This window comes from Seriola dumerili, unplaced genomic scaffold (genome assembly GCF_002260705.1).
Source record: "Seriola dumerili isolate Sdu_G_001 unplaced genomic scaffold, Sdu_1.0 BDQW01000242.1, whole genome shotgun sequence".
Classification (NCBI taxonomy): Eukaryota; Metazoa; Chordata; class Actinopteri; order Carangiformes; family Carangidae; genus Seriola; species Seriola dumerili.
Window position 1 is genome coordinate 1,859,814 of NW_019174497.1, and position 26,609 is coordinate 1,886,422.

At 38.8% G+C, this 26,609-nt stretch overlaps 2 protein-coding genes across 2 annotated transcripts; one reads left to right on the forward strand and one right to left on the reverse strand.

The window, feature by feature from the left end:
* Positions 1–6,974: 6,974 nt before the first annotated feature.
* Positions 6,975–17,385, forward strand: LOC111229711 (solute carrier organic anion transporter family member 1C1-like). The gene is made up of 13 exons (XM_022756158.1): positions 6,975–7,070; positions 11,118–11,259; positions 11,952–12,084; positions 12,311–12,432; positions 12,583–12,729; positions 13,573–13,671; positions 14,250–14,498; positions 14,941–15,105; positions 15,739–15,934; positions 16,156–16,321; positions 16,515–16,699; positions 17,046–17,110; positions 17,264–17,385. The coding sequence occupies exons 1-13, from the start codon at positions 6,975–6,977 to the stop codon at positions 17,383–17,385; spliced, it is 1,887 nt and encodes a 628-aa protein (XP_022611879.1).
* Positions 17,386–19,772: 2,387 nt separating this feature from the next.
* Positions 19,773–21,624, reverse strand: LOC111229873 (B-cell receptor-associated protein 29-like). The gene is made up of 7 exons (XM_022756371.1): positions 21,533–21,624; positions 21,191–21,291; positions 20,935–21,082; positions 20,593–20,728; positions 20,252–20,348; positions 19,941–20,041; positions 19,773–19,814 (listed from the first exon to the last, which is right to left on the reverse strand). Exons 1-7 carry the CDS (start codon positions 21,622–21,624, stop codon positions 19,779–19,781), a joined length of 711 nt encoding a protein of 236 aa, XP_022612092.1. The 3' UTR covers positions 19,773–19,778.
* Positions 21,625–26,609: the final 4,985 nt, after the last annotated feature.

The following is a 26,609-nucleotide window of genomic DNA, read 5'->3' on the forward strand; positions in this document are numbered from 1 at the left end:
GTTAAATCTTGGAAAACCTTTACATTCATTTCAGGGTTGTTGAGACCCAAACAATGGAAGTAAACACCTAATCATTTTAAAGTGGTAGAAAGTGGTAGAAAATGCAATTATCAAACATTTAAATATACTAAATCGGCTACACACAAGTCTCTGTCTGAGCACAGATGCCGTATGTCTGCTCGTGTTACATTAAAATTGAAGGTATAGCTTTTCTAAGGTCTAAACCACAGTCTCGTGTGGATTTTGTTTTTATGACAGTTATAGGTTTCACAACATTACAACACAGCAACAAAAATGCAATAATTTATTGATAAATAATAATCATTCTTTCCGCCAAGCAATACAGTTCTTCAGCAAAATTTGGCAGACTGGTTGCCAAGCAACACACGGACGCCTCAACACAGACACATTGTGACAGGGGTGATAATTAACATTTATATGGATACCACCATTAATTTGGCAATTGTTGAAGCACTTGCTTTGCTGGTACAGGGGTGTTTGACTTTGGACAGCTGCGCTTTAATTGTGCGGTGCCAGAAGCAAGGATATTTCTCCAGCATCTCTCTTGTAGTTTTGATGCCAGTAAGATTGCAGGGACTGTCTCACAATTACGCCCTGTCACTGCCGCAGTAGTCGTGCTTCGCCAGACCTCCATCTCCACTGTATCAGCTGCGCCCATTATCATTCTGCTATAGGGGAAACAAGACTAGGTCAAAACCTAGTATATAGCAACAATCCCAATATAGATAGATTACTACTATAGTTAAATTGTTGAACTGTCTGCTCTGTTGATTAAATTATTTTATTTTTCGTGACCGTTATATTCATATATCTTATTACCTTATTTTGTTTACAATCATTTTACATTCTACATGTAGATCAGTGATGGAAGGAGTATTCAAATCTTCTACATAAATAGTAAGTGAAACAAGTAAAAAAAGTAAAAAAAACCCAAAACAATTTAGTAACGTACAACGCTACTATACACTGAAGTATACTGAAAGTATATCAGTAAATTATGCTGTCAGCGTTAGATTGTATGTCACTTCCGGTTGCCATCTTTGTTTACTTTAACGGTCAAATCGCTACTTGGAAAGTATTGAAAATGAGTCAAAAAGTCGTTTTTATTTTTCAGCAAAGGACGTTTTTTTAAAAAGAGGTAGGTTCTGTCACTTGACCAACAGGGTTTAGCTTGTAAACTACCTTTCGGAAAAAGCTTTGTAACGTCAGTAATTTCTGTTTTACATGAGAGGGACAAACGCTACTGTTTTATCAGACCAACAGTGTTGAACGTTAGCCTGTCTGTAAAGTACAACCTAATACATCGTATAACATAAGCTGATACGTAGATAGCAATTTAAGCTAATATAAAGCTACAGGCACACACAAAGCGACCTCACCGAGATGAATGGCTGTAGCTGGTTGGTTAAAAAACTAACTAAAAGCTGCATTTTCAGACCCTTCATTCAGACGAGTGACCATTAATCATTCAAATCAAAGGTTATGCACACTATCGATCACTTACACACAACACAGAGGGTTGACATATTGTTTAACAGCTAAACTTCGCTAACTGTCTGGTACAGTTACAGATGCTGCTTAGCCACAGGAAATGTTTCCCATCTGCATTAACAGTAGTCACTTGTATATTCTCACAACTAGAAAATATAAAGTTTAGATTAGACTTTCATCCTAAAAAGAGAACATAGATCATTTACAAGGCAGATATGGTGGTGTCACAATTAGGCCTGGGAAAAATGATAATATGATATTATTGTCTAACATCAGAGATTTTGCCATGTCTTTGGTACTGTGGTAGCTACCACCAACATAGACTGGACGTGGACTGTTTCAGACAAATAGAAATGATTTTTGTATCAATGTAACAAAGTGTCTTGATTATTTAGAACTAAATGAATTGCTTTAATGCAGGACAGTTATGTAAGCTTATCAATTTAATTTCACACTGACTGAATAGTTTCAAGCCCTCTGTGCAGTACATTAGACTGTAACGAAGTTGGTAGTAAAGACATAAACATGAAGTGGTTCAAATATTCTGATCATATTTTCTCAATTTACGTGCATCCTCATTGTGTGTGTGTGTAGGACATGGTTTGCATTATTTTATTTTTTTTTCATTTTTTTATTATCAGAGCCATCCTTGAAAGCTGTACACACCACACACTGAGGGAGGCCCAGGGGAACAGTTTGTACCTGCATGTGTTTCAGCAGAATGATCTTCAAATTCATGCCATAACATGTCTTAGGTCCTATAGATCAGTTATTCATTGCGGAAATGTAAGTGGAGGCTTTGTGATGTAGTTTTACAGACACACTGAAGATGTTTGCAAAAACAGTTCACTGCTTTCAGCCTATTAGAGCTGAATGAAAAGATGGGGTTTGCTAGGCATTTCATTAGCTCGATTTGCCAAAAACACAATTGCTGTGTGGTTGTTTTATCCATTAACACTTGATTTTCTTGAAAATGCACTATATGTACCAATGTTTGCTATCTAGAATTACATGTAAGATTTAATTGATATTGCACATCATTCCCAATATAACAATTAAAATTTAATCAGTACTAGAAGATAACAGTTTTGAAAGTAGGCCTGCAAGTTTGGCTCCAGCTCAAATATTACTGTCCAGTACAATAGCAGATTCTCATTTATGTTAAAATATGGACAAAAAACACTAATATCATGATTGTTCATTTTGTGCATACCATACTTAGAAAGCAGTTATCAAGCAGAAAGTATAGAAATGTCATCCCTCCATGGCTGCAGCTGTAGGCCCTGGAAACAGTAAAATGTATCAGAAGCAGATTATTAATACAGCGCATTTTAACACCTTAGCCAATTCTGCATCTCACTTTGGGTGATTAATAGGTCATGTTAACCTGCCCCTGAAGCCACAGAGAGAGGCGTGGACATGTTCAAAACAAGTGGGCCTGCTGTATATAGACCAGTTATCCCCATGGCAACAGAGAAACTTGAGAAATGAGATCTGACCACCTGGTGTGTCAGTAGGCTCAACAGGGGAATTATGACCTTATCTAATGATGCATTTTTATTATGGGGGCGCAAGTATTGAAGGTGCATTGGTTTCCTTCTTGTTTATGTAGGTTTTTAAAAAATATATATTTTTCTGTCTTTTTATATGTCATACTTATCAAAATTGCTTTGAAGTTAGTTGAGAAAATGCACACATGAATTTCTCTCATTAATAGAACCGTCAATCCAAACTTCAAATCACATTTTGTCCTGTAATGCACACTTTCATTTGTCAGCTTCTCTCTGTGACTTTCATTGCTCAAAACAAGTTCAGTGACTTGTAATTGTAATTGAATCTTTACTATTTGTGAGCCCATTTTTTTTGACTAATTTTAATGAAGCTGTCTGCAGGTGTACTTGAGCCTGCAGACACATTTTAGATTCCATTGTATTCCACCAAGCAGAGTTTTGTGACTTGTTATAAAGCAAATAAAAGTTGGACTTAATCTTGTGGCAATCCCATACATCCTAGTTGACCATGAACATTACTGCTTTTAAGACACAGATTGTCACTATATTTGAGGAACACAGTTTATTCCTACAGATGAGCAAGACATGTTCAATGAAAATATGATGCATAATCATCTGCTTTATTTAGAAGTAAATGAATTGCTTTGATGCAGGACATTTGAATAAGCTTATCGATTCAATTCCATAGTGACTGAATAGTTTAAAGCCCTCTGTGCACTACACGACACTGTAACAAAGTTGGTAGTAAAGACGCAAACATGAGGTCGTTCAAATTTTCTGATCATATTTTCTCAGTTGACCTGTGTCCTCATGGTGTGTGTGCATGACATGGTTTTGCTCAGCGTATATTTTATCATCTGAGCCATGCTTGAAAGCTGTAAACACCACACACCGAGGGAGGTACAGGGGAACAGTTCGTCCATGCATGTTGTTTCAGCAGACTGATCTTCAAATGCATGCCATAGCATGTCTCAGGTCCAATCGATCGGTGCGGAAATATGAGTGTAGTTTTACCGACACACTGCAGGTGTTTGCGACAACAGTTCACCGCTTACAGTTTATTAAAGCTGAGTGAAAAGGTGGGATATGGTTTGGACAGTACAAATCGCAGCTCTCTCTCTTGCGCGTCACGTGTGGCTCACAGTGAACACGGTGCTCGTATCCACCCTGTCGTTGCCAGTCAAACACTCTGCTCTCCGCTGCCGAGGAGCGTGCTCAGTATGAGGAGGTGACTTGATGAGAACAAGAGTCATATATGCAGCTGAAGCCTTTCAAACAACAAGATTTTTTTTATTTTATTTTAAATAAGTAGTCAGAGACACTGTGAAGGGAAAGGTTTGAAGCTCCGAGTTTGGGTAAGTGTCATGATGTTCTTTTCGGTAAAGCTTTACTGTCGTTAAAATCATGCGGGTATTGTGGAGTTTGGTTATTTTGAAGACTACAATTTAGTGAAGTAACTGCGATTTGAGTTCAGACACTCGCAGATTTAAGGGATATAAAAACATCCCAGTGTCAGTGAAGCATCAACTCTGCATCACTTAACCGGTGCAGTGCGCAGAGCTGTCCGCGGAAACAGAATGGGCTTTGCAGAAACCAGAGAAAATTGATCTTATCATTGTGAGCATGTGTTATCACCAACAATTCAACCAAGATCACGTGATCGTTGCCACGTTTAATCCTAGATAGAGAATCTTACTTAGAACTCAGCACAAGTGTACTCCTGTTTTTTGGTGTCAGTGGGTTTCAGAGTGACTGTTCTCCTAGAAAATTCTGACTTGTTTTTATGCACCTCTGTGATTTTTAAGCTTAAAGGTCATTCTCTACAGCAGCCAAGAACTTGTAGATTACTGTCAGGAATCCTGATCAGGAATCCAACCACTGCCTTCAGAGGACAGGACAGAGGATCATTATAAAAGGCTATTTATTAAATATGTATAGAGAGTACCTTACATCAGTTTGTCAGCAAAAAAGAAATGAAGGCCCTGCTCAAGAGCTCTTGTCTTGAAGAGACAGGAAGTTTTAGAGGATACTAAAGCTGCATATCAGTGCTATTTAGCATGGCAGATATTATCTTATATAGGTTGATTGCTATACTGATCATTGGGTACACACGAGAGCTATTATCAGATAAGAGTGACAAAATAACTTAGATTTGTGAAGTACTTCACTTACCTTTGGGGAAACCCCTCCCTTCCTCCCTCCTGTCTGCATAGACAGGAATGGACAGTCTTGTATAAATTCCATAGCGACTGTGACATAATTGGACACAGCAACTGAAGCCCATTAAAAGCCTCTGTTAGTCAGACACAAGCTTCAAAACATATGCATTTAAACTGGAATATTTTGACCGTTGAATGTGAAATGCTTGTTTGTGTGTGGTGCAGTTCAGAAGATTGTTGACAATAATAAAGTGATTGTTATCATTACAAGATGATTAGTTGAGATGAATAGCTCCTTCTTCTGCTCTATGTGCAGCCTTAATTGGTAGGTCATATTTAAAATAAAGGCAGCCTAGCTCATGCAATACATAAACAAGGAGATCAGTATAGTTTACAGTCTTGCTGTGCCAAAATACTGTTCTACTCAATGTCTATTAATGTAACATGAGCACGAAAGCCTTATGTCGACAGCTCCAGTTACATTTTTTTCTTGCATAGTTCAAAGCCATTCTTTGGTTTGGTGCAAGGAGGAGGGATCCATAGGGACTTGTCATGCCACTGAATAAGCTCTGCCTCTTAAACAGTGTCACAGCTCTGCTCTTTGCACTGCTCTACTCTGTGTTTCTATGTCTTTCTCAACAATAATCTAAACACACATAATACAAATATCAGCTGTCTTTTGGTTAATGAGACAGCGCCCTTTTAGCATATGTGCACTCAAACCAGTATTCCTTGCTCTTCCAGAATAGTTCAGGCATAGGAACACTTGATGACTTGGTTTTGTTTTTCTATAAGCTCTGATCTTCAAAGAGCTTCTTCCAATTGAGAGTTTCTCTCTCTGAGTGTTTTAAGGCACAAAAGTTCACCAAATCCACCCTTACTCCCATCATGCCTTCACTTGCTTATTCTGAAAACAGTTGCCCGTTTTCTCTTATTTTCATATTTCTGTCAGTCTTTATCACTTGGATTCTACAGGATCAGTTGTAATAAGTTTTCGCTCGAGTATGAAGCAGTGTTTACTGGTGATGTGAAGTCTGCTTTATGCATGTTTCCCTTGTTTCATTTCCCATTAGGTTCTTGAGTGAGTTGTGTATTGTTAATGTGGGCATAACTGACCTGGATGTTAAATTTGGTGTGAATACAGTCAAGAGTCAGAGAATATATGTCCTGACATCTACTGGACCTCTAGAAAAACACTGTGCATTGCTCACATGGTGGAATCATAATGTGCAACCATATCACTGATGTTGAAGATAATGCAAAGTTTTGCTCTCTCTTTGCTCTTCTGTTTGGCCTTGCATTACATTATATATGCACTCTATTTTAGCTCAAAGATTGAAAGCAAGGGGAAACTGCTAATGGGTGACTTAAGTTTTTAGAGTAAAATGTGCCGTCCAACAGCTGTCAAACTGTCTTTATCTACATGTTGAACAACTATCATGCTAGTTAATAGCACAGCCAAGAATTAACAGGGTTTTGTTCAGAGGTTTAATATTGTGCAAAATAATCCAGCAACTTCATAATAAGGACAAGACTTCTTAGATGCTGTGTGAAGAATGATCTGATATGATGATGATATGATGATATGATATGTACGCTGTTTAATCTTATATTAGCCAAAGGAGCATACCATTCCTAAAACATAGACCTATAATGAGTTGCTGTCTTGTTGTGCAACAGAAGAGTTCACAGAATTTTCCCCAATTTCTCCCAACAGATGTGAGGGAGGACATTCATAGTAAACCATCTGAAGAGAAGCCACAGCCTAGATAATACACAACAGGAGACTGCCATGAAGAAAATGGACAACACAGTCGCAGGCAGCTGGACTCTAGACAGCAACCCTATCTCCTCTGCAGTGAAGAACTCCTGCCACCCCAATCTGAAGGTATTGTGCTCTACTGAAAAAAACAGATCCCTACTGACAAGCCCTTTGACCTTTAGCCAATCCATGTAAAATCGTGTGAGACAGATCCTGAATGTGAGAGATCACAATAGTCCTCAGTGAACTGAGATGCATGTGTTGAATTCGGGGTCAACTTTGTTAAGTATCAGTATATTCAAAATTTTGGCATAATGTGAGTTAGGTAAGGTTTTCCTGAGGCTATGGTGAAAAATTTGACCATGAACTCCTTTTTTCATGGCTTGTATAAAGAAGGTACAAATGATCAACATTTCAGAAAATTTTGTGTATATCAAACTTGGTAATGATTCAAAATCTAGTTTTGAAATGGCAGAGAGGGGAAAAACTACAGAAATACAGATACACAGGCCAATGGGGACAGCATATACCAGAGATGATCTTAAGACCATATATGAAGTGTTTGAGCCTGAAACAACAGAGAGCCCACATGTCTGTCATTTCACAGTCATTGGACTGGCCTAGAGGGGACACACAAATATGACTAGAATCACATGTGCATAACAAACTGAGACACAGAGTGCACGTGTTGGGGAGTGCACCCTCAGGGTGTGTGTTTCCTGTACAATATGTAGAGAATATGTAAAAGCCACATATGACTGTAAGCACCTCTGCTGTACCATAATTTTTTCAGCCTGGTCATTTAAAAAGCAAATTTTCTATGGACAACTAGCTGAATAAAAACACCTAAGGCATCTTCTGTGTATATTGATGTAAATTCATAAATGCTTGAACACCCACAGAAAGTTTGAGCGGAGTGTGCTGCATGTTTCTGGTAGGCCTAGTTCATCTCCATGCAAGGTGTTGAGTACAGCAGCTCTCTGTGCCCTTTGGACTGGGTATTAAGTCGCTGTGAAAAATTCCTTTGACAAAGTTTGTGCTTCAGTAAAAGAGGTTAGGACGGAGGGTCTGTACCACTTTACTGGATTAAGAAGCACATTGAACATTAATTAAAAAGCTGCTTAGTGAAATGCTTCAGCTTCAACCAACAATAATTAGGAATTCCAGTCATGCTGCCTTTCTGTCCATGTGTGTTTCCCTCTGTGCAGTAATCCTGCTGTGAACCTCTCAGGGTGTGATGCTTTTGATACAACATTCACTTGTTTATCTAGAGAAAGGGTTTTTGTCTGCTGCTGCTGTATGTTTGTTTAGCCCAGCTTTGGGTTATTCTACATGCTGGGTGTAAAGGTGTTTAATAGCTCTAGCACTGGTCTGAAAAATCAGAAAGAATTACACTTAAATAACAAGACTCAGGACAAGTTTTTACCACGGTGAAAATCAGTATTATATATTTTACAATAAGAAATGTTGCAGAACCTTATGTTTCAGAATGTAAGAAGTAAAATATTATCTTTCAAATCAGTGAAATTTCCAAGGTGATGGCCACTCCAGCTGCTGCATTCAAGTGACTTTATCGATTGTGATCAAAATTTAGTATGTTAGTTCCTAATATTCCTCACACTTCAATGTTTCAAAGAGTAGTGAAGTTTCCTTTAAATTATGGCAAAATACTGATGCAAAATCAACATTATTAATGCAGTCATATGAGAACCATTGTGCAGAGGCATTATATCCAGTTGTATTATGTGGTGTGAATGCTAAGTATGCACTTGACATTAGAGCAAAGCCTGGACCACCCTGATGGTTGCCATAGCTCCACTGGTCCCTCTTAGCTCCTCCCAAATTTTTCATTTATTTGCCATCATTGACAGAGCTTGTAGTAAAGTCTGTCTCCACTCTGGCCTTTATCTTTGTTCATCTTTCACTCAGCAGTCTTCATGTTAATGCAGACTACAGCTGCAGAGGAAGTGAGACAGAGCGAAAACATGAAGATAACTGTTTATCTAGTGTGGAAATCTTCTGACGAAATATCTCACCTGGTCTCCTAGGCAGTAGACACATGACAAGAAGTGTAAGCTGTCCTTGCCTTTGGGTTGGGCACATAATGCAGAGAGCTTGGCTCTACACTGGTACATCATCATTTACATAATCTATAAATGATAAATATTAAATTGATACTGAGAAAAGGTCATACCACACACAGGAAACTCAGAGGCCTCTCTGTTTTTAAGCTTCTTGCTCAGCAGTATTCTGATTGGACGAGTTTTGAAAGGTCAGTGACAAATGGGGTTACAGTTCACATATCTTAAAGTGAGGGCAACGTCGAGGTGTAAAATCCAAGGTGTGTGTCGCAGCACTACTGTAAGTTTTGGCGTCACTTGCATTTCCAAAAGCAGATTTTTGAGCCAGGAATAATGAGCCTGGTTCAAGTTGTCAGGTTATTACTCATGTTTCTCAGGACCTTCTGATCAGGGATCTCTCTGTTTCTTTGGGCTACCAGTATTAGAGCAGATATTATGTGTGATATGCCAAAAGGCCTAATAACTCACCACATACTATGTCATTCGTGCTTACACTTGGAGCCACAATCTGGAAAGATAACATCAATTTTCAATATTACGTGGATGATACCAAACTATCTACTGTTATGTATCTCTGTTACTCCAGCAGATTTTTGCATATTATAGAGTCCCTCACCAGAGAGGGTTGGATGTCTAATTGATATTTCACTACCAGGTTAGATTACAGTAATGATGTAAAAAATACTTTAATAAGACTAGACTACACATCAGCAATATTGTAAAGTAACTTAATTTATACTTTTGAAGAGCTTCATGTGAGTCGTTGGGGTGACATGAGTCATGAGCTGCCTGGGGAGGGATCTCAAGACTGCATTGTAAGTGGCTGATTAAGTGTTGTCGTAGACCACCTCCGATGTTTTGTTATGGTTATTCCAGTTTAACTCCTCTTTCAAACCATCAGTCTTCTCTGGTCAAATTGCTGTCCTCCAGTCCCTTGTCCCTTAGATGTAGGTGGACCACTGAGTCCTGACCTGAGGAGTTGGCAGTTTTAATAAACAAACAAAAAATGTCTAAAACTCACTGGCTCCAGTTTCTCAAAGGTGAAAATTTACGAGTGTCTTAGTACTCTATGATATGAAGTTGAATATCTGTGTGTTTTTGACTATTGGCCTGACAAATGAATATGATATCTGGCCCTCTGGACCACAACAGAAATTGTATTCACTGTTTATTGGGCACATTGCACAGCCAATGTAAGGTGCCATATACTGTAAACAGATTAAATAAAAAAAGATAAAATCCCAATTCTTAACAATTTTGCAATTTCAGAGTGGTAGCAGTGATATATCTTTAAAATATATTTTTATTAATAATAATGTCATTGTCATAAACCAGGTGTATGTGAATTCATAGTTTCTTTCAAATGACAGAATAAATGCTGTTGACTGAAAAAGAGTATGCATGTGTGTTGGTCGGTGGCGCGTGCATGTCTTCTGAGCACGGGCTATTTTCATTCCTAAGAGTGCAGATTATGGTTACCTCTCACCTGTTTCCAATTATGCTGTGTGTCGGTTGGTCTGTCAGCTCTACAGTACATTGGATGTGTCTATGTCCTGGAGAGATTGGCTTCACTAATCCTCCCTTTGTTAGTGACTGTCAGTGTCCACAGGTGGCTGAGCAAAAGGAGGAGGGAGCTCAATACACCCTCTGGCCCAAGCTTTAACAGCACATTGCCGCTTTTTTTTTTTTTTTTTCCACGAAGATGTATCTGCACTGAAAATTAGTCATACATACACACATTTACTAAATTACAAGCTGGTGCCCAGCTAAATTAGTGCACTTTTGGTGCACTTCATTGTTTTGTTTTATTTGCTAAAAATGTTTTCTTGCATTTTAGTCCAACCTTTAGAAACGTATTAAATCACTTTTCATATTTCCTTTCCACTGTGGGGTTCAGCTTACTGTTGACTCTGACTTATAAAAGTTAAGGAAAAATTGTGAGTTTGATCTACTACTTAACCTTTCCAAAAATTATATAATAATGATAATAATAGAGGTTAATATATTATTTTGAAATTACAATGAAGAGAAGAATCACTTCAGGACCGTTTTGTTTGACACAGTGCTCTGGCGTCTTTCTCTATCTCTGCAGATGTTCCTTGCAGCCTTGTCCTTTGCCTACTTTGCCAAGGCTTTATCTGGCAGCTACATGAAGAGCACAATTACACAACTAGAAAGGCGATTTGACATATCCAGTTATCTGATCGGCATTATAGACGGGAGCTTTGAAGTAGGTGAGTTTCTCCATTTTTGTCTGCATGTCTCTCTATTTACTCTGGCTATTCATGCACATGTTTTGAAGCATTTAGATGCTAATGCAAGTAAGCTAAGAATATGTCCTCAGCCGGTTTGACACCATAGTGTATATACATCCCTTTTGAGCTTTGAATAGTCACTGGTCGCATACCTAATCAACTCTTAATGATCAAAAAATCCTTTGAAGCTACAGTATGTAGGCTTGAATAGAGAATATTTTGCAATGATTTGTGTAGTTGCACAGTGATCAATGAATGAAGAATGTGTTATATTGCATGTTTGCTGACAAATATGATTATCCACACTGACTTTGATCAAAACCTGTATAGTTCTCTGGTTGAGCTGAGGCACATCTGTCCCTTATATCTTGTGAACAACCAGTTTGCAGTGACCAAGATAGTGTGTATGACATGCAGACACATACAGTGAACAGAAATTATCGAAGCCCCCTTAGTTCAGTCAATGTCATTTTTCAAAATGACCAAACGGAGCAAATACACACAGCATCCCTCAAGGTTTTTGCATTGAAAGACAGATAATTAGACAAGTGTCATGGTGGAGGGCAAATACATGTCATGAAAAAGCTGTGGACTGTTCAGCACTCCAAAGTCTCATATTTAATGCCTTTGACTCGTCTCCATCTCCTCTTCTGATCATCTCAAACCGGTAGGGAATTTGTTGGTGATTGCCTTTGTGAGCTATTTTGGTGCCAAACTCCACCGACCCAAGATCATAGCAATCGGATGTATCTTGATGTCTTTTGGGACCTTCTTGATCGCCATGCCGCATTTCATCATTGGCCGGTAGGCAGAGTGTCTGTATGCATGCATTGCAGTTCAGAAATTCTATCTATGTGTGTTTGATTTAAGGCTTCAAGCACTGTGAACACAATGTAGTGACAGTATTTCTTGGACTTTGAAAATGTGCTCTCTGATGTATGTATTTGTGCTTCACATTGTGAGTATCTAACGATACCTGATGCTTTCTCCCTTCCCTTGTTTAACAGTCACATTGGTATTTTGTACGCAGCTATAAGATCGAAACATCAGTTAGATCTTCAGTGAATTCAACCAATAACCTCTCTCCATGTCCAGCAAGTTCACCTGAGTCCATCGGGGCAGGTGACAGACCCTCCATACTGCCCTCTAGAGGTAAGATAGGTAGTAGAATCCTTACTGTGCTAGTCAAGAGATTTGTCTGGATTCATCATGACATGTTTGGAACAAGGAAGTTTTGTCAGTTTCTGAGACTTTAAATTATAAACCCTCAGCTCATTTTTCCTATGTCATTTTGAACTCCAGGCTGTGAGCGAGAGTCCAGTGTTTCGATGTGGATCTATGTGTTTCTGGGAAATGTCCTGCGTGGGATTGGAGAGACTCCAGTACAGCCGTTAGGAATCTCCTACATTGATGATTATGCACAGTCCGAGAATGCTGCCCTTTATATTGGTAATACACCCCATTCACTGTGTATGTTTGATTTGGACTGTAGGTACCAAAATTAATGTCACTTAATTTTCAAAGCAATTCATTTCGGAAGTGGATTTTCTTTACAGTTACATATCGGAATGAAAATGCTTTACATCTAGGCAACCAGGAAATAATTATTTTATTTACATAATCTCATTACTAGAACGTATTGCCAAGGTAATGTCTGTTGTGCCTAGAATATATTAAATATATATTGTGCTTTATATATATTGTAATTTATTGTACATCACATGTATAAAACTGATCACCAGTGTCACGTTCACCTATGTTTATTTTGACTCGACACAATAAATAACATCATGATGCTTCACCCTTCAAGCAGATTAACAGTCAATTAATTTCAGTTTTATTATTGTCCCACCATACTCAAGTGTACAGTTAAAATCTTCAAATTGTTTATGTCCCAGGTGCACACCAAAAAAGGGTAAAAATTTGAAAATATAAAATACAATGCAATGGTGGCAGTATGAATAACTTATGCAAAATGGACTGTGTTTCAGCCAGAGTCACAGTATCTGAATGCAGTATTGCATTGGCAGGATAGTTGATGTACTAGGGGGTTCATTTGGTCTAAGTGAAACTCACCTCCTACATGTTCTACATGTTCAGTACATTCCTGCTTTTGTTAAAAGAAGATGCTTTAATATTTTCTTATTTGACTGTACCACATAATGTGATGTGTTACAGTAGCAAATTAATATTGAAAAATAAATTGTTGCAGAATAGTGCACAAACACAATAGGTATTAGTAGGTGTTGATTGTGGCTAAATAAATATCCCTTTTTTTGTTGTGTATTACAGGTTGTGTCCAAACAATATCAATCATTGGTCCTGTCTTTGGCTACCTGCTGGGGTCCCTTTGTGCCAAAATCTATGTTGACATTGGCTATGTGGACATGGGTGAGTAAGCTCAGGCAACTGTCATCTGATAAACTATGACTCATTCATAAACCGTGACTGACAGAATAACTATATTGAGCTTGATAGGATTTTATTTGTGGATTATCATCTTTTCACAATAGCACAATGCACCAACACTCCACTGTGGATAGCTGGATTTAGAAAATGGTTGTTGCACATGACAATGTTGAAGCTGTGCAAGACACACCTGCCAAGAGGCATTGAATCAGGACAGGGTAAATCCTGTGACACAGTATAATCTGACTGGAAAGCAAACAATTTGAAGCTGTTGTAAACCTGTCTGTTGAACAATACAAGTCAGGAGGCATCTCCCTGTTATAAAATGTTTCCTTTGAACATGTACCATAGCCCTAAGGTTGAAGTGTATGTAAAGCACTTTGAAACTGACTCTGTATGTAAACTGTACTTTATATAACTGTACTACAAATTGCCTTGGTTTGCCTGAATGAAATGAATACATCTGTAAAGAAAATGCATCTATAGGAAATAACTCTGAGAAGCTGATAAAACAACATGAATGCACATACTGTGCTGAGAAGGTTTTCATCTCTTTGCAGAGACTCTGACTATCACCCCCGGTGATGCCCGCTGGGTGGGGGCATGGTGGCTGGGCTACCTCATCGCTGGTGTCATCACTCTCATGTCTGCTGTTCCTTTCTGGTTCCTGCCCAAATCACTGCCGATGCCTGTGGATAAACACGATACCAGCTGCACTCCAGAGCAAACCAGGTTCATCAAAGACTCCCCAAACATGGAGCACAAGTTCAGACCTGAGGAGCCAGCAAATTTACATCAGATGGCCAAGGGTACGAAAAACGTTAATGCCTGCAATGAATATTGAGTACTTGCATCGTAATTTGTATTAAGTTAGTGGACTCTTTGTGAGATGTAATAAATTTGCCTTTTATTGCTATTGCAACATTTCTCAACTGACTCTCTTTTGTGATTAATTTCTCAAAAGATCTACAGTATTCTCACATTTTTACCACAGCCACAAGCGGATTTTTTTAAGAACTTCATTTCCTTTCATGAATTTCAATTTTTTCAGTTCCAAGAACACTTTGTCTGCAGGAAGTCCATTATACTGAGTGTAGGTTCTAACATATTAAACACATTTGTGGGTCTAGTTCTAAACATCACCTGCTGGTTATAAATGCAATTGTGCTCCATGAATTATTACTACTGCATGGCCCTTTGTTGCTCTCTTTTCCATTTCAACATCTCATTCATTTAAGCTTCCCCACACAGAATTTGTGCCCACATTGAAGAGTCTCCTGGGAAATCCTGTGTACATCATCTACTTATGTGTGACCATCATACAGTTCAACTCTCTCATCGGGATGGTCACCTACAAACCCAAATACATTGAGCAACACTATGGCCAGTCAGCATCAAAAGCCAATTTTCTCATGGGTAAGCAGACTATTTTGATAATTCATAATGTTTACCTTGTTTCGTGATTTTTTAACTTAGTTGTAAGCTTGTTCAAAACCTGTGTTTCTTTGCTGAAAGAAAAGTATTTAGCTATGCAAAGTGATGTGAGCTGGACGGTCATCATAACTGTTTCATGAGCTAGCTTGTGATGAATTTTTTATGCTCCAACTCCCACATCCCTCTTCAGTAAACGCTGCAGCTTCAAGATGACAACCAGGTTTACTGCAATTGTTGGACATTCTGAAATGACATTCAGACATTGATTTAAAAAGCAGACATTAATGAAACCAGGTCGACAAACCGGTCGACATAATGGAAATGAAGACATTGTAATAACATGGCTCTTTTATCCACCGAAGTGAATGAGTGAATAGGGTGATAGATGATGAGAAATGCATTCCATATCCTCTCAACCATCAAAAGTCATTTTCATCTTTTGAGACACGGCTTCAGTTCACTTTACATGAAATATGAATTAAAACTACTTTGATATGAATGAGTGTTCTGACTTTGATCCTTTTTGGGGAGCATTAATGGTGCCTGATGTTGCTTGTACAAGTTGCTTCCTCCTGGAGCCTCTATTCATTTAAAAATGCATTGTATTCTTGCTAGGCATGATCAACATCCCAGCTGTGGCCCTTGGGATGTTCTCTGGAGGGGTTGTCATGAAGAAGTACAAGCTGGGCATCATGGGAGCAGCTAAATTTGCCTTTGGGACCTCCCTGCTGGGCTACTTCCTGTCGCTCTTTTTCTTAGCCATGGGCTGTGAGAACTCCAAGGTGGCAGGCATCACTGTTTTATATACCGGGTATATGATGTTTGTATATACTTATGTCAATTCTACAATTATCAATTATCATTACAGCTAACACACTTCCTAGGGTTCCTTTTGTGTTGTGTTGCCTTTCTGTGTCTGTTTTCATATTGCATGCACGGTAATAGCCATGTTTTTTTTGTTTTTTTTATTTGATCTATTTTTCATATGAGCTGTCAATAATATATGCATTTTCTTCATGTTGTCACATGCAGAGTGGAAGGATTGTCTTACCAGGAACGCTCTCTCTTCTCCAACTGTAACTCGGGTTGCTTGTGCTCAGGAAGAGAGTGGGATCCAGTGTGCGGAGAGAATGGGATCACCTACGTGTCCCCATGCTTGGCTGGATGCACCTCCTCCTCTGGCTCTGGGAGGAACACGGTCAGACACACACCGTTGTCTTCGTCATTACACATTTATATGTCTTAGTGCTGGCTGACAAACACAGTATGAAGGTTGAACTGCTGCTTTATTCATATATATATATTGATATATACCGATGCCCAAAGAGTAGTACATCTATCACTGATATCACATTCATAATATACATTACTTCTCATTTCTTCTTTGTTAGGTATTTGAAAACTGTAGGTGTTTGGCGCTGGCTGACACCCAACCAGGCAACCTGACAGTCACTCTAGGCCAGTGTCCACGCAGAGAGAGCTGTGACAAAATCTTTCCATACTTCCTGGCTCTGTCTGTCCTCAGCTCATTCATTATTTCTCTTGGGGGAACACCTGGCTTTGTGCTGCTCGTCAGGTCTGTCGACATCCCCCTTGTGGGCTTGTGTGAAAAAGGAATCACTTGACATATTTTCATGTCATTCTTGGACAGATTATACTTCCTGCCATTATAAAAAAAAAAAAAAAAAAAAAAAGATCACTTCTGTATGATTCAGTGTCATTGATGGAGATGTTGAGTGAATGAGTAAAGCTTTCAGAAGAATTTCTTCTTCTTTAGTACCTTAAAGCATTTTATCAATATAATGCTCATTCGTAGCGTTTTGAGTCTTCCAGTAAATCAAAATGTAAATAATTGTCCTTCTTTAAGTGTTGTGAGGTTGAAAAGTTGAGTCCTCTTTAACGCCTCAGTCTTGTCTCTATAGGTGCATTAAACCTGAGCTGAAATCCCTCGCACTTGGAATCCACACGTTGGCCACTCGCACACTCGGTTAGAACTGTCTTTGGTATTATTGTCCACTTAGTTTGAATGACAGACACACAGAAATCCCTTAAGGACTCATTGAATATTTATGAAAATGTAACCTTGTATTTGCTGTTTATTTGTTTAACAAGTAACAAGTTATTTTAAATTGTACAACAGCTGGAATACCTGCCCCTATATACTTTGGAGCCATAATCGACACAACCTGCCTCAAATGGGGATACAAGATGTGTGGAGGAAGAGGAGCGTGCAGAATATACAACACCTCAGCTTACAGGTAACTATGACTGTATACAGTATCCACTAGTCTTTTCAGCTCTTGAGTTCACAGAATAAAACGTCTGTAACCACACTAGGTGCACTGTGAGGCTCTGCACTGAAGGAAAACACTAGTTAAACAGCTTGGACTTATTTGACTTGACTTGTGACTTGCCCTCTGTGATTTGTAGCTTCACCCTGATATACCCTGATAATCATATAAATCAATCAAATAAATTCCCCAACTTGTACCCTAACAGTACCACATCATGTTGTTTTGCAGGATAGTGTACCTGGGCCTGACACTGGGCTTGAGGACAGTCTCCTTCTTCTTATGTATTTTGGGTTTTGCTCTACTCAAACGACATATTAAGAGGGAGGAGAAAAACGCTCTGACTAACGGGAGTGCAGAGCTGGAGTCACTAAGGAAAGAGGAGAATAACTCTATACACTGTGAGCAGTTCATACTGGCCTTAGACCGCAGTCCTGACAGAGAAACTGGCTTGTGAGCTTCAGCACAACCTCTTCTCTTCTGACTCAGATGTATAGAGGAACACACTGTGGACACTTTTCATAGCACACAGAGTATATATTTGTACAGGTTTTGTGCAGACCTACAATCTCAACAAAAGAGTCATTTTTATAAACAAAACATGCTATTTCAGGAATGTATAAATTTGTGTGTTTGTATTTTTCATGAAGACTTTCATAGAAAAAAAATGTAATTGTGCTGTATTTTCTATGTTGGTCTTTGTTTTTATGATTAAACTTGATAAAAATCTGTGTGAATAAGATGGTTGAACTGCTTCATCTCAGTCTTGTTTTCATGGCTTTGATTTCATTTCAGAAGAGAAACGTACATTAAACAGTCTGTAGACTGTTTCTGTGGCACACTTGCTGGAAGAACTGTGAATATAGCTACACTGAGGCAGAGTAAGTGTTTCAGCCTACAAACGAATGAGGTCAATAACCAGATCAAAGCTAGAGGCAACAAAGGAACAGCTGCCCACTGAAAGATTATCCCGTTGGCATACAAAGGGGAAACTATCACTTCCTGCCCAGACGTAACAGAAATCATTCCAGCAGTAGGACCACTATTTCATCACTTTGTGGTTCCAGTCAAACTTCTCTCAGTGTGAAGCCCTAGAGGTGCTCAGAATCATCAATCATGGAAAGTTTGAACATCTACAGTTCCAACCTCAGACTGCTGGCGAGGACTGTGCGATATGGTCAACAGCTCCAGAACAAGTGCGTAAGTAGACCTTAAGCTGAGAGTTCTGCACCCGTTGGTTTACAAACCCTACCACATCTACTGTACATGTCACGACTCCTGCCCCAGTCCTGTTCATTTTGGCCATTCTGCCCCCGTCTCCTGCCATTCTTCCATCGGCCACCAGAGGTCACCTGACGTCTCTGCACATCTACACACATGTTCCCACTTATCTTCAGCCCTGCAGTCACCTGAGCACTCCCCACCTGCACCTCGTTAACTAATCAACCCTGTATGTTCCAGTTCACACTGTTTGTTCTCTGTCGGATCATCCGATCATGTTTGTGCTTATGGTCCTGTTCGTGCTCCTGTTCGTGCTGTGGTCCTGCCTGCCTGCCTTTGTTTTCACCATTACAGCTACTCCGTTGCATGTGCCTTTATGTGAGACTGCATTTTGGTCCATCCTGCCTGTGCTGACGACAGCACACCATAACAGTACCTGATTGTATATGTAGGCAGCAGTCTGCCTTGTCAATATGAAGCTTATATCGTGTCAGTGTGGTGTCAAGATGTGTGGAGTGACTCCATGATTTATCTCAGCATGAACGTAAGGAACATACCATATATCATCATACTTTCAAGATTTTTAACATTTTTCAAAAAGATGTTGATAATCAAGTCTAGTGCATAACTCATAAAACAATGAAACACCTTTTTTTCTAAATTAAAGGTTTATAATAAATCCAAAAAAATGTGAGACTCCTGTGACAGACATTCAGTTAGCGTTCATGATCACCATAAAAACTGTCAATAAGTTATTTCCATACTGCATTGGTCATTATGTGCTGACAGGAGGATACTATTGTGGTGGTCTGATGTACCTGTCAGAAATGAATCATTACTAAATATTTGCCTCCACAATAAGAATGAGCTCGAGGTAAAATAAAGATTTTTTTATTTTTCACAATTTAAAAACAACTAGTGTTCATCCTATGAACTGTAGCATTGTTTGTTTAATCCTATCAATTCAAACATACGCCTCGGTTCAGACTTAAAGGAAAATTAAAGTTGTAAAAGATAATACAAATATGACCTCTGGCGGTCTATTGCACATAGCACTCAGTTCCAGTGTAATGAGAAGAAAAGGCATCCACAGTCAGAGAGGAGAAGCAACACCTGAAAACACCTGTCAGTGTATTCCTGTGGTTATTGATCCTTTTTGTCTTGATCACTCTGGAGATTCTGTGGATCAATTAAAGGATTAAAAAATGAATCACCCCAGTATTAGTACACTCAGTATACACTATGTATGTTGTGTTTGTGTATTTGCATGCACATATACAGTATGTTTTTGTGTGTTTGTGTTACCTGGAGCTGATGGTGTTCCCTCAATAGTCTGTCATACTCTTGTGCCAGACCTTTCGCCTGCCTTTTCATGGCTTCCACTTCAGTGTGAGACTTGCGCACAGCTGCACAGACAAACAGTCCTGCATCTTTAAACTGCTCTATATCATTAATGCCCCTTTAAAATGAACTTCTTTCATAATGCAACAGCTGTATGCAAGAAACGATCTACTGTGGTCCATGCTCCTTAGGAATAATCTTTGTACACACAGCTCTTTGCTTTTGAAATGTAAAACTGCAGAGCATCCTGTCTGAAGGCAGTGATGATGACTCACCCTCCTCTGCAGCCTTCAGTTGACCTGCCAGCTTCTCAGCCTCCAGCTTCAGTTGTTCGTTTTTTGCTGACATAGATTTTTCATCATCTAGGAGAGCCTGAGCGCAAAGGATTACCTCTAATTACCAAGCTTAAATGGTTTATTTTAACAGCTGACAAGAGAGTTCATACAAAATAGAAACAATACTGTCTGAAAACACTTTAAAATGCAACATAATGTTATACTGGGAGAATATATGATATTAAAGAAGATGGTGCCTATTGGGGGAGAAAAGGGAATAAACAGGCTTTATAAGACAAAGGTTTAGTTTTGTAATCAGGCTCTAATTAACTGTTTCTCACTCGTTTGAGCTTCAGGTTGTCCTCCTGGTGCTGCTTGGCTGCTTTGACAGCACTGCCCATCTGCGTCCGAAGGCCTGCACTGTCCTCCAGCGTGACAGCAACCTGGTTTAGCAAGGTGACAACCCGACGCATGATACTGTGATGAGTTCACAGGACAGGAAAAGACAAGAACCGGAGGAAATAAAGGCAGGACAAAACAAAACAGGACAGGACCTCAGGAAGTGAACTGTAAAAGGTGAATAAGCAAGAGGGCAGTGGTATAGTAATGTTTGTTCTCGAGTGAGGTCCCAAACACATTTGTTTCTGCCATTCTGAATGAATGTGGAAAGAAATAACACTAACAGCCAGAGGAAGAGAGAGAAGCCAGATATGTAGAGGTTCCTCTGGGCTCTGAACAGCTTCATGTGGACGTGGTCGTATACATTGGGGTTCACCTTGGCGTCTTGCATGGGCTCAGGACCCGAGTACTTCTGCACTTCACGGAGAGCATCTGAGAGTGAGGAGGAGGACAGAAGCGTGACTGTTGTTGCCGGGGCTGGACACACAACATGACAGCCTTCTTAGTATTACTCAGTGTCTGACACAGTAGATGGCTTACCAAGGAAGAGAACAATGAGGACCATGATCATTGTAAAGAAGCCCTTGTTCTGATATGGTGATAACCAGTTCCATATTCTCCAGCTGAAAACCAAACGCCATCTACAAAGTAGGTCAGAAGGACACTGTGAGTGTAGCTGTCATAACAAACACTGTGTCTACCTAGAAGGGGTGTGGATGCACTCTGCTGGTGATTTGTGTGAACTGCCTCTTTCACTTTTCCTCTTGACAACTAAACTCTTGCACATTAATTCAAAGAACAGGCTGCTGTGCAAGATGCTGACCATGAGTTGCTGGATGGACTTTAGATTGTGCTTTGGGTTTGTATATTAAATCGCATTACCTCTGTGCTGATATGAAGGGTATACACAAGATGAGGTTGACTGCTATCTCTCCATAGAGGAAGAGAGCCACAGCCGTCCACTGGAGAGTCATTGCGACTGGGATTTCCTGAGGAGATTCACAAATTTTATCCCTATGACTAACAAACCAGAACTGAAATAATGTAAAGCTTTACATTTTGAGACATATACTTCCTTTATCATACGTAGTATATTGTTCCATTAAGTCAAAATAATTACATATTATTATCAACACCAAACAAGAGGCAGTGGAAGTCTATGAAAATGCAAAAAATCTTACTACATTCTTATTTAATCTTTGCCTATTGAACTATACAGTATATTGTATATACTAGTGTACTGTAAGCTACTTCTTTACATTGTGGATCCTTTTTGAGTATACACCCACACATATTTCTGTAGGCCTACTTCATACAGGAAATCTGCATTATCATTCATAGCCTTTTGTTATTTATAGATTTTTACCTCTAAATCTAGTCTAATTCCTCAGCACAAGAATCACCTGCTGTACTTTTGTTTAAGAGCAGGAGGTAGTCACTCTGTTCCAAGCAATAAATAGAGTTGTTGGCTTACCAGACAAAGTTGAACGATCAGAAGAATGGGAAAGTTCAGACATGCACGCACATGCGCTCACACACACTCACACAACAGCTGCTGGGGAGCATCAGAGGCCCTACAGCCCTAAATAAAACTGCTGGCTGGTTGACCTCATTGGTCAGCCCCTTTGGATTCATTAAAGACCACAACATTCAAACTAACCACATGCTTTATGATCAGTCTACGGAATAACTACAAAATTTATCTTTTTACTTTTAGACCAGTCTTTCTCCCTGGTGTATGTGTCTTTGTGTGTGTGACTGTGTTTGTTGGTGACGTCTCACATTTCATGTCAGTGTACAAAAATAGTCATGTAAGGAGAGACGATCTCTTTCTTTTTAAATAGTGATTAATTAAGACTTAATGTTTTATATTTATCTCAAAACTTCTGAAATAAACAATCAGACCTAAACTTACAATATCTCTTTGGATATGCTTTCCTGACTGAGCGTTTCCTGCACAAAACAAGCCAAACTCATGTCCACAAGGGGGCGATGTTATCTAATGATATAATATACCATAGCTTTTGCACAGGGCAGGGAGTAGGTGGTTCTGTATGTTTTGCTATTATTGCAATAAATTTATTACAAATATACCTTATGTTTCAAGCTGATATACAGACAAGCAACAGTGTTAATAAAGGGCTCAGTTTACAGTTGTCACTATAATAGAAAGCTTATTCCAAAAGCTCATTCATTACAAAAAGACTAAATTGGATTGCTCTATTTGGATGTTTGCGTGCCTTTTAAAAGGGAACATAAACAGCTGTTGGCTTGCTCACAAACCTAAATTGCATGAGTGTTGCACATCAACAACAGAGACTAAGGGAGTCTTGAGCATAGCTTTCAGTACACTCTTCCTTTTGAATAATGAGTTTATTTTGACCTACTTCAGCTCCCTGGACTATTCTATGTATTTTGCCCTCTCCGCTGTATTCAGCTTGCAAAGTGTATTCACCCGGGTTTCCTCTGTGAAAGAGACTGATAGCTGCTATCCTCTCTGACTGCATGTCTCAGGAGTGCTGAGGAGCAAAATGTTTACAGCTGCACCCTGTGATAGCTTTTTGAGAGCAGGCAAATGACTATGGCAGAACTGAATGTGCTTTGATTGCTCTCCTCTCCTCACCATCTCAGAGGTCGCAACTCAGGAGGCTGAACAGTCATTATAGTAAAATGCCTGCAATGAGCAGATGGCCAGGCTATGGTGATAGTGTGCTTGTTGGAGTCTTGTAACCTGAGAACTCCATCCATTTTATTTATTGTCTGTCTATATACATCTCTATCATGTCCGGTACAGGAGTCAATGTTGCAATGCATATAGACCTCATAAATGCTATCTTAAAGGTAATATAAGATATTACAGTTGTGCTTAGCCTGCAAGCTGAACACATTTCAGCTGCTTGTGTCCATGTTCTTATCGTACAGTCCCTGCAAGCTCCTGGCCAAAGCTGAATGTTGGAACATAAATTGTCTTGTCTCCAGGCTCTGGTTGTTTTTTTTTCTCATTATTTGTTCCAGCACCCAACACCTACATGTTATTTGGTCCATCTATCCACCTGTTTTATGTTGATTTATGGTGATTTGTGAAAAACTTAGTCAAGTGTGCAGGTGGACACACGTGGTGGTGCACGATATGTGTCGACCCATGTGGGTCACTAATGGTTAGAAAAGAGGAGCCATCTTCTCTCTAGAGGAGGAGGGTAGCTGAGTTTACATCCGTTTTTTTTGTTGTTGTAGGAATCAGTGAATTTCTCTGACATTTCTGTGACAAATTTACAAGATCAGACAAGATTTATCTACAATAAAAGCTGAATAAAACATAAACATTTAAATAAAGTTTACTGATACAAGAGTTTAAGATGCAACAGTATATGCACATCAGCAGCTGTGAAACTTGCACTGCAATTCCTTCCCTTGACTGTTGGTGGCTCATGTCCAGAAGTGCAGATCAGAACCTGCTCTGAACTTAGCAGGTGTGTGACTGATGGATCCAACCAGGACTTGCACTATGAAGATAGCCGTGGACTCAGTGACTTTACAACAAAAACTTTGGACCAAACACAAAAACTGCTCATCTGGTAGTGCCGTCGTCATTAATGGGGAATATGCCGGGTACAGAAACCAAGTTCCTGTCAGGTTGAAGCTCCTGAAGAGTAAAGACACGCCCACAGGTAAGAGTTCTTTAGCTAGCTGAAAGGCTAATTGTAACTTCAGTTGGCTGCATGTTTGTCTGGCGTTTCCGCGTATGTTTGTTTGTTTTGCTAAGCTTTTGCATAGAAACGAAAAACACTCTCTACATATAGCATTTGATAAGTAGGAAGGCGGTTAAAAAGTTGGTTTGCCTGAATTAACGATTGAAAGATATGATGCTATCGTTGACCAACTTCCCATGATAATTTTCAATTAGCCTTAATTAATGGATAGAAACGAAATGAAAGATAAAATCTACTTTTTAGCAAAGCCAGATAATCAGGTTTTTTATTGTTGTTATATATGGCCATTATTATATGAGGATTAGGAGCATAAACAGGTGAATATTGTGTCTAGTGTTCACGTGTCTTTACCATAAAATACAACTATAGCTAATATTGTTGCCCTCAGCTGTAAACCATTTCTCAGACTTGATCGAATAATTATATCGTGATGAAGTTTCCACATCTGTCTTGCAAGATGTGGTTTTCCCTTACTTTTATTAGAGCAGTTTTTATTAGAGTCATCACAATTATTCGCATCTTGAGAAATGGGAAATAAATCATAGTGAATTTTCAGAAGTAGCCATATTATTAAATTTGAATCCCAGCTGATACTGATAAGAATATTTAGGATTGGAAAAGTCAAATAGGATTATTGGGGGATATTTGTTTTTTAATGAATTGTGACCTAGACATATACAGAGTGAAAAATTTTACAGCTTAAAACTGAACTTGTCAGAGCTCTCTGGTGGACAAACTATGTACTGCAATGGCATTTCAATACTGCAATTTCTTGGTTTTTATTGGCAAATATACCGTGTATGCTAATAATAAATCTGTGATAAGCCAATATCAACAGGTGTCATTGATTAGGCTGATGCCTAAACTACTATAGGGACCTCAAACTTGGACTTTAACTGAGTGACTGGAGGCTTGACTTGGACTACTTAAACAGAGGCTTAAGTCTCAACCCCATCCAGCGATCCAATTTGAATCTGTGTAGAATTGTGTAGAAATTCTCTTAAGATGTGGAGGATGTGGGTGATTTTCACACGGAGACTGCATCTAATTCCACACTCAGAAGCAACCCACTAACAGTGGGTGTTGCAGTTTAAACAATGCCTTGTATTTGGATTATGATATCTAAACATATGTGGCATAATAATAACTTTGTTGAATAAGGAAATATGCTCTAATTATGAACTCGCAGTATATTTACAATTCCCTTGCTGTATAGACCGTTTCACAACAGCACTATTTCAAATGCGCATTCATAAAATACAGTTTTACAGAGAGCTATAGTAAGAGGAGTTGAGGGGCAGTCGATATGTGGTCAACAAAGATGATGGGTGAAAAATATTAATCGTCAAAGAGGTTAACATCCCGTTCAGCACAGAGCACATAATTATATACATTCAGGGTTATGGTCAGATCCCTGGGTCATAATGTGGTGGATGGTTTTTGTCCAGAAAGTGGTGCAGAGAAATGCCTTGTTTAAGGTAAAGCAGCACACACTATTACTGCATGGTTATGGCTTGTTTGATTATGAGTGCAGAAGCTTATCGGTGCTTTGCTGATTGAAATATCAGCAAAGCACTAAAGTTTAGTGTGCAGCATGGTGAAATCAGGTATTTCAGGTTTTATAGCAGAGGCAGGCTGAGATCTTTGGATGAATCACTCTATGTCATGTTAATTAGAGCTTCAGTATCATCTGTCTATATGTCATGCTGTAAAAATAATGAAAAGATAAATATCCAAGTCTAATTCACTTTTTAAAGTTTTCCCACCAGTTGTGCTAATGCGAATAAGGGAACTAACAATTATTTTCATTGTCAGTTAATCTGATTTATTTTCTCAGTTTATCATTTTGTCAATGAAATATCAGGAAAAAGTAAAAAATACAAATTACTTAAACAATTAACTGACTATCAAAGTAGCTGCCAATAATTTTTAGTCAATTGACTTATCATTTCAGCTCTATTTTAAAGTGCTGAAAATGTCTATCAATAAGCTACCCAAGTAATTACCAATAGGCTACGATCATCTTTAATCCCCCAACCCTTTTTTAATTAAATAATTAAAATACCATCTGAAATCAATGTCATTATTAATTGTCACATTTACAGTGGTAATGATTAATAAAACAATATCTTATTATCTATCTTATTAATTATCTGTGCTGAACAATTAACAGAAAATTAGGAATTAAGACTGAGTAATATTTATTTAACATACTCAGTCTCAAACATGTAAATTTTGCTATTGCCGCA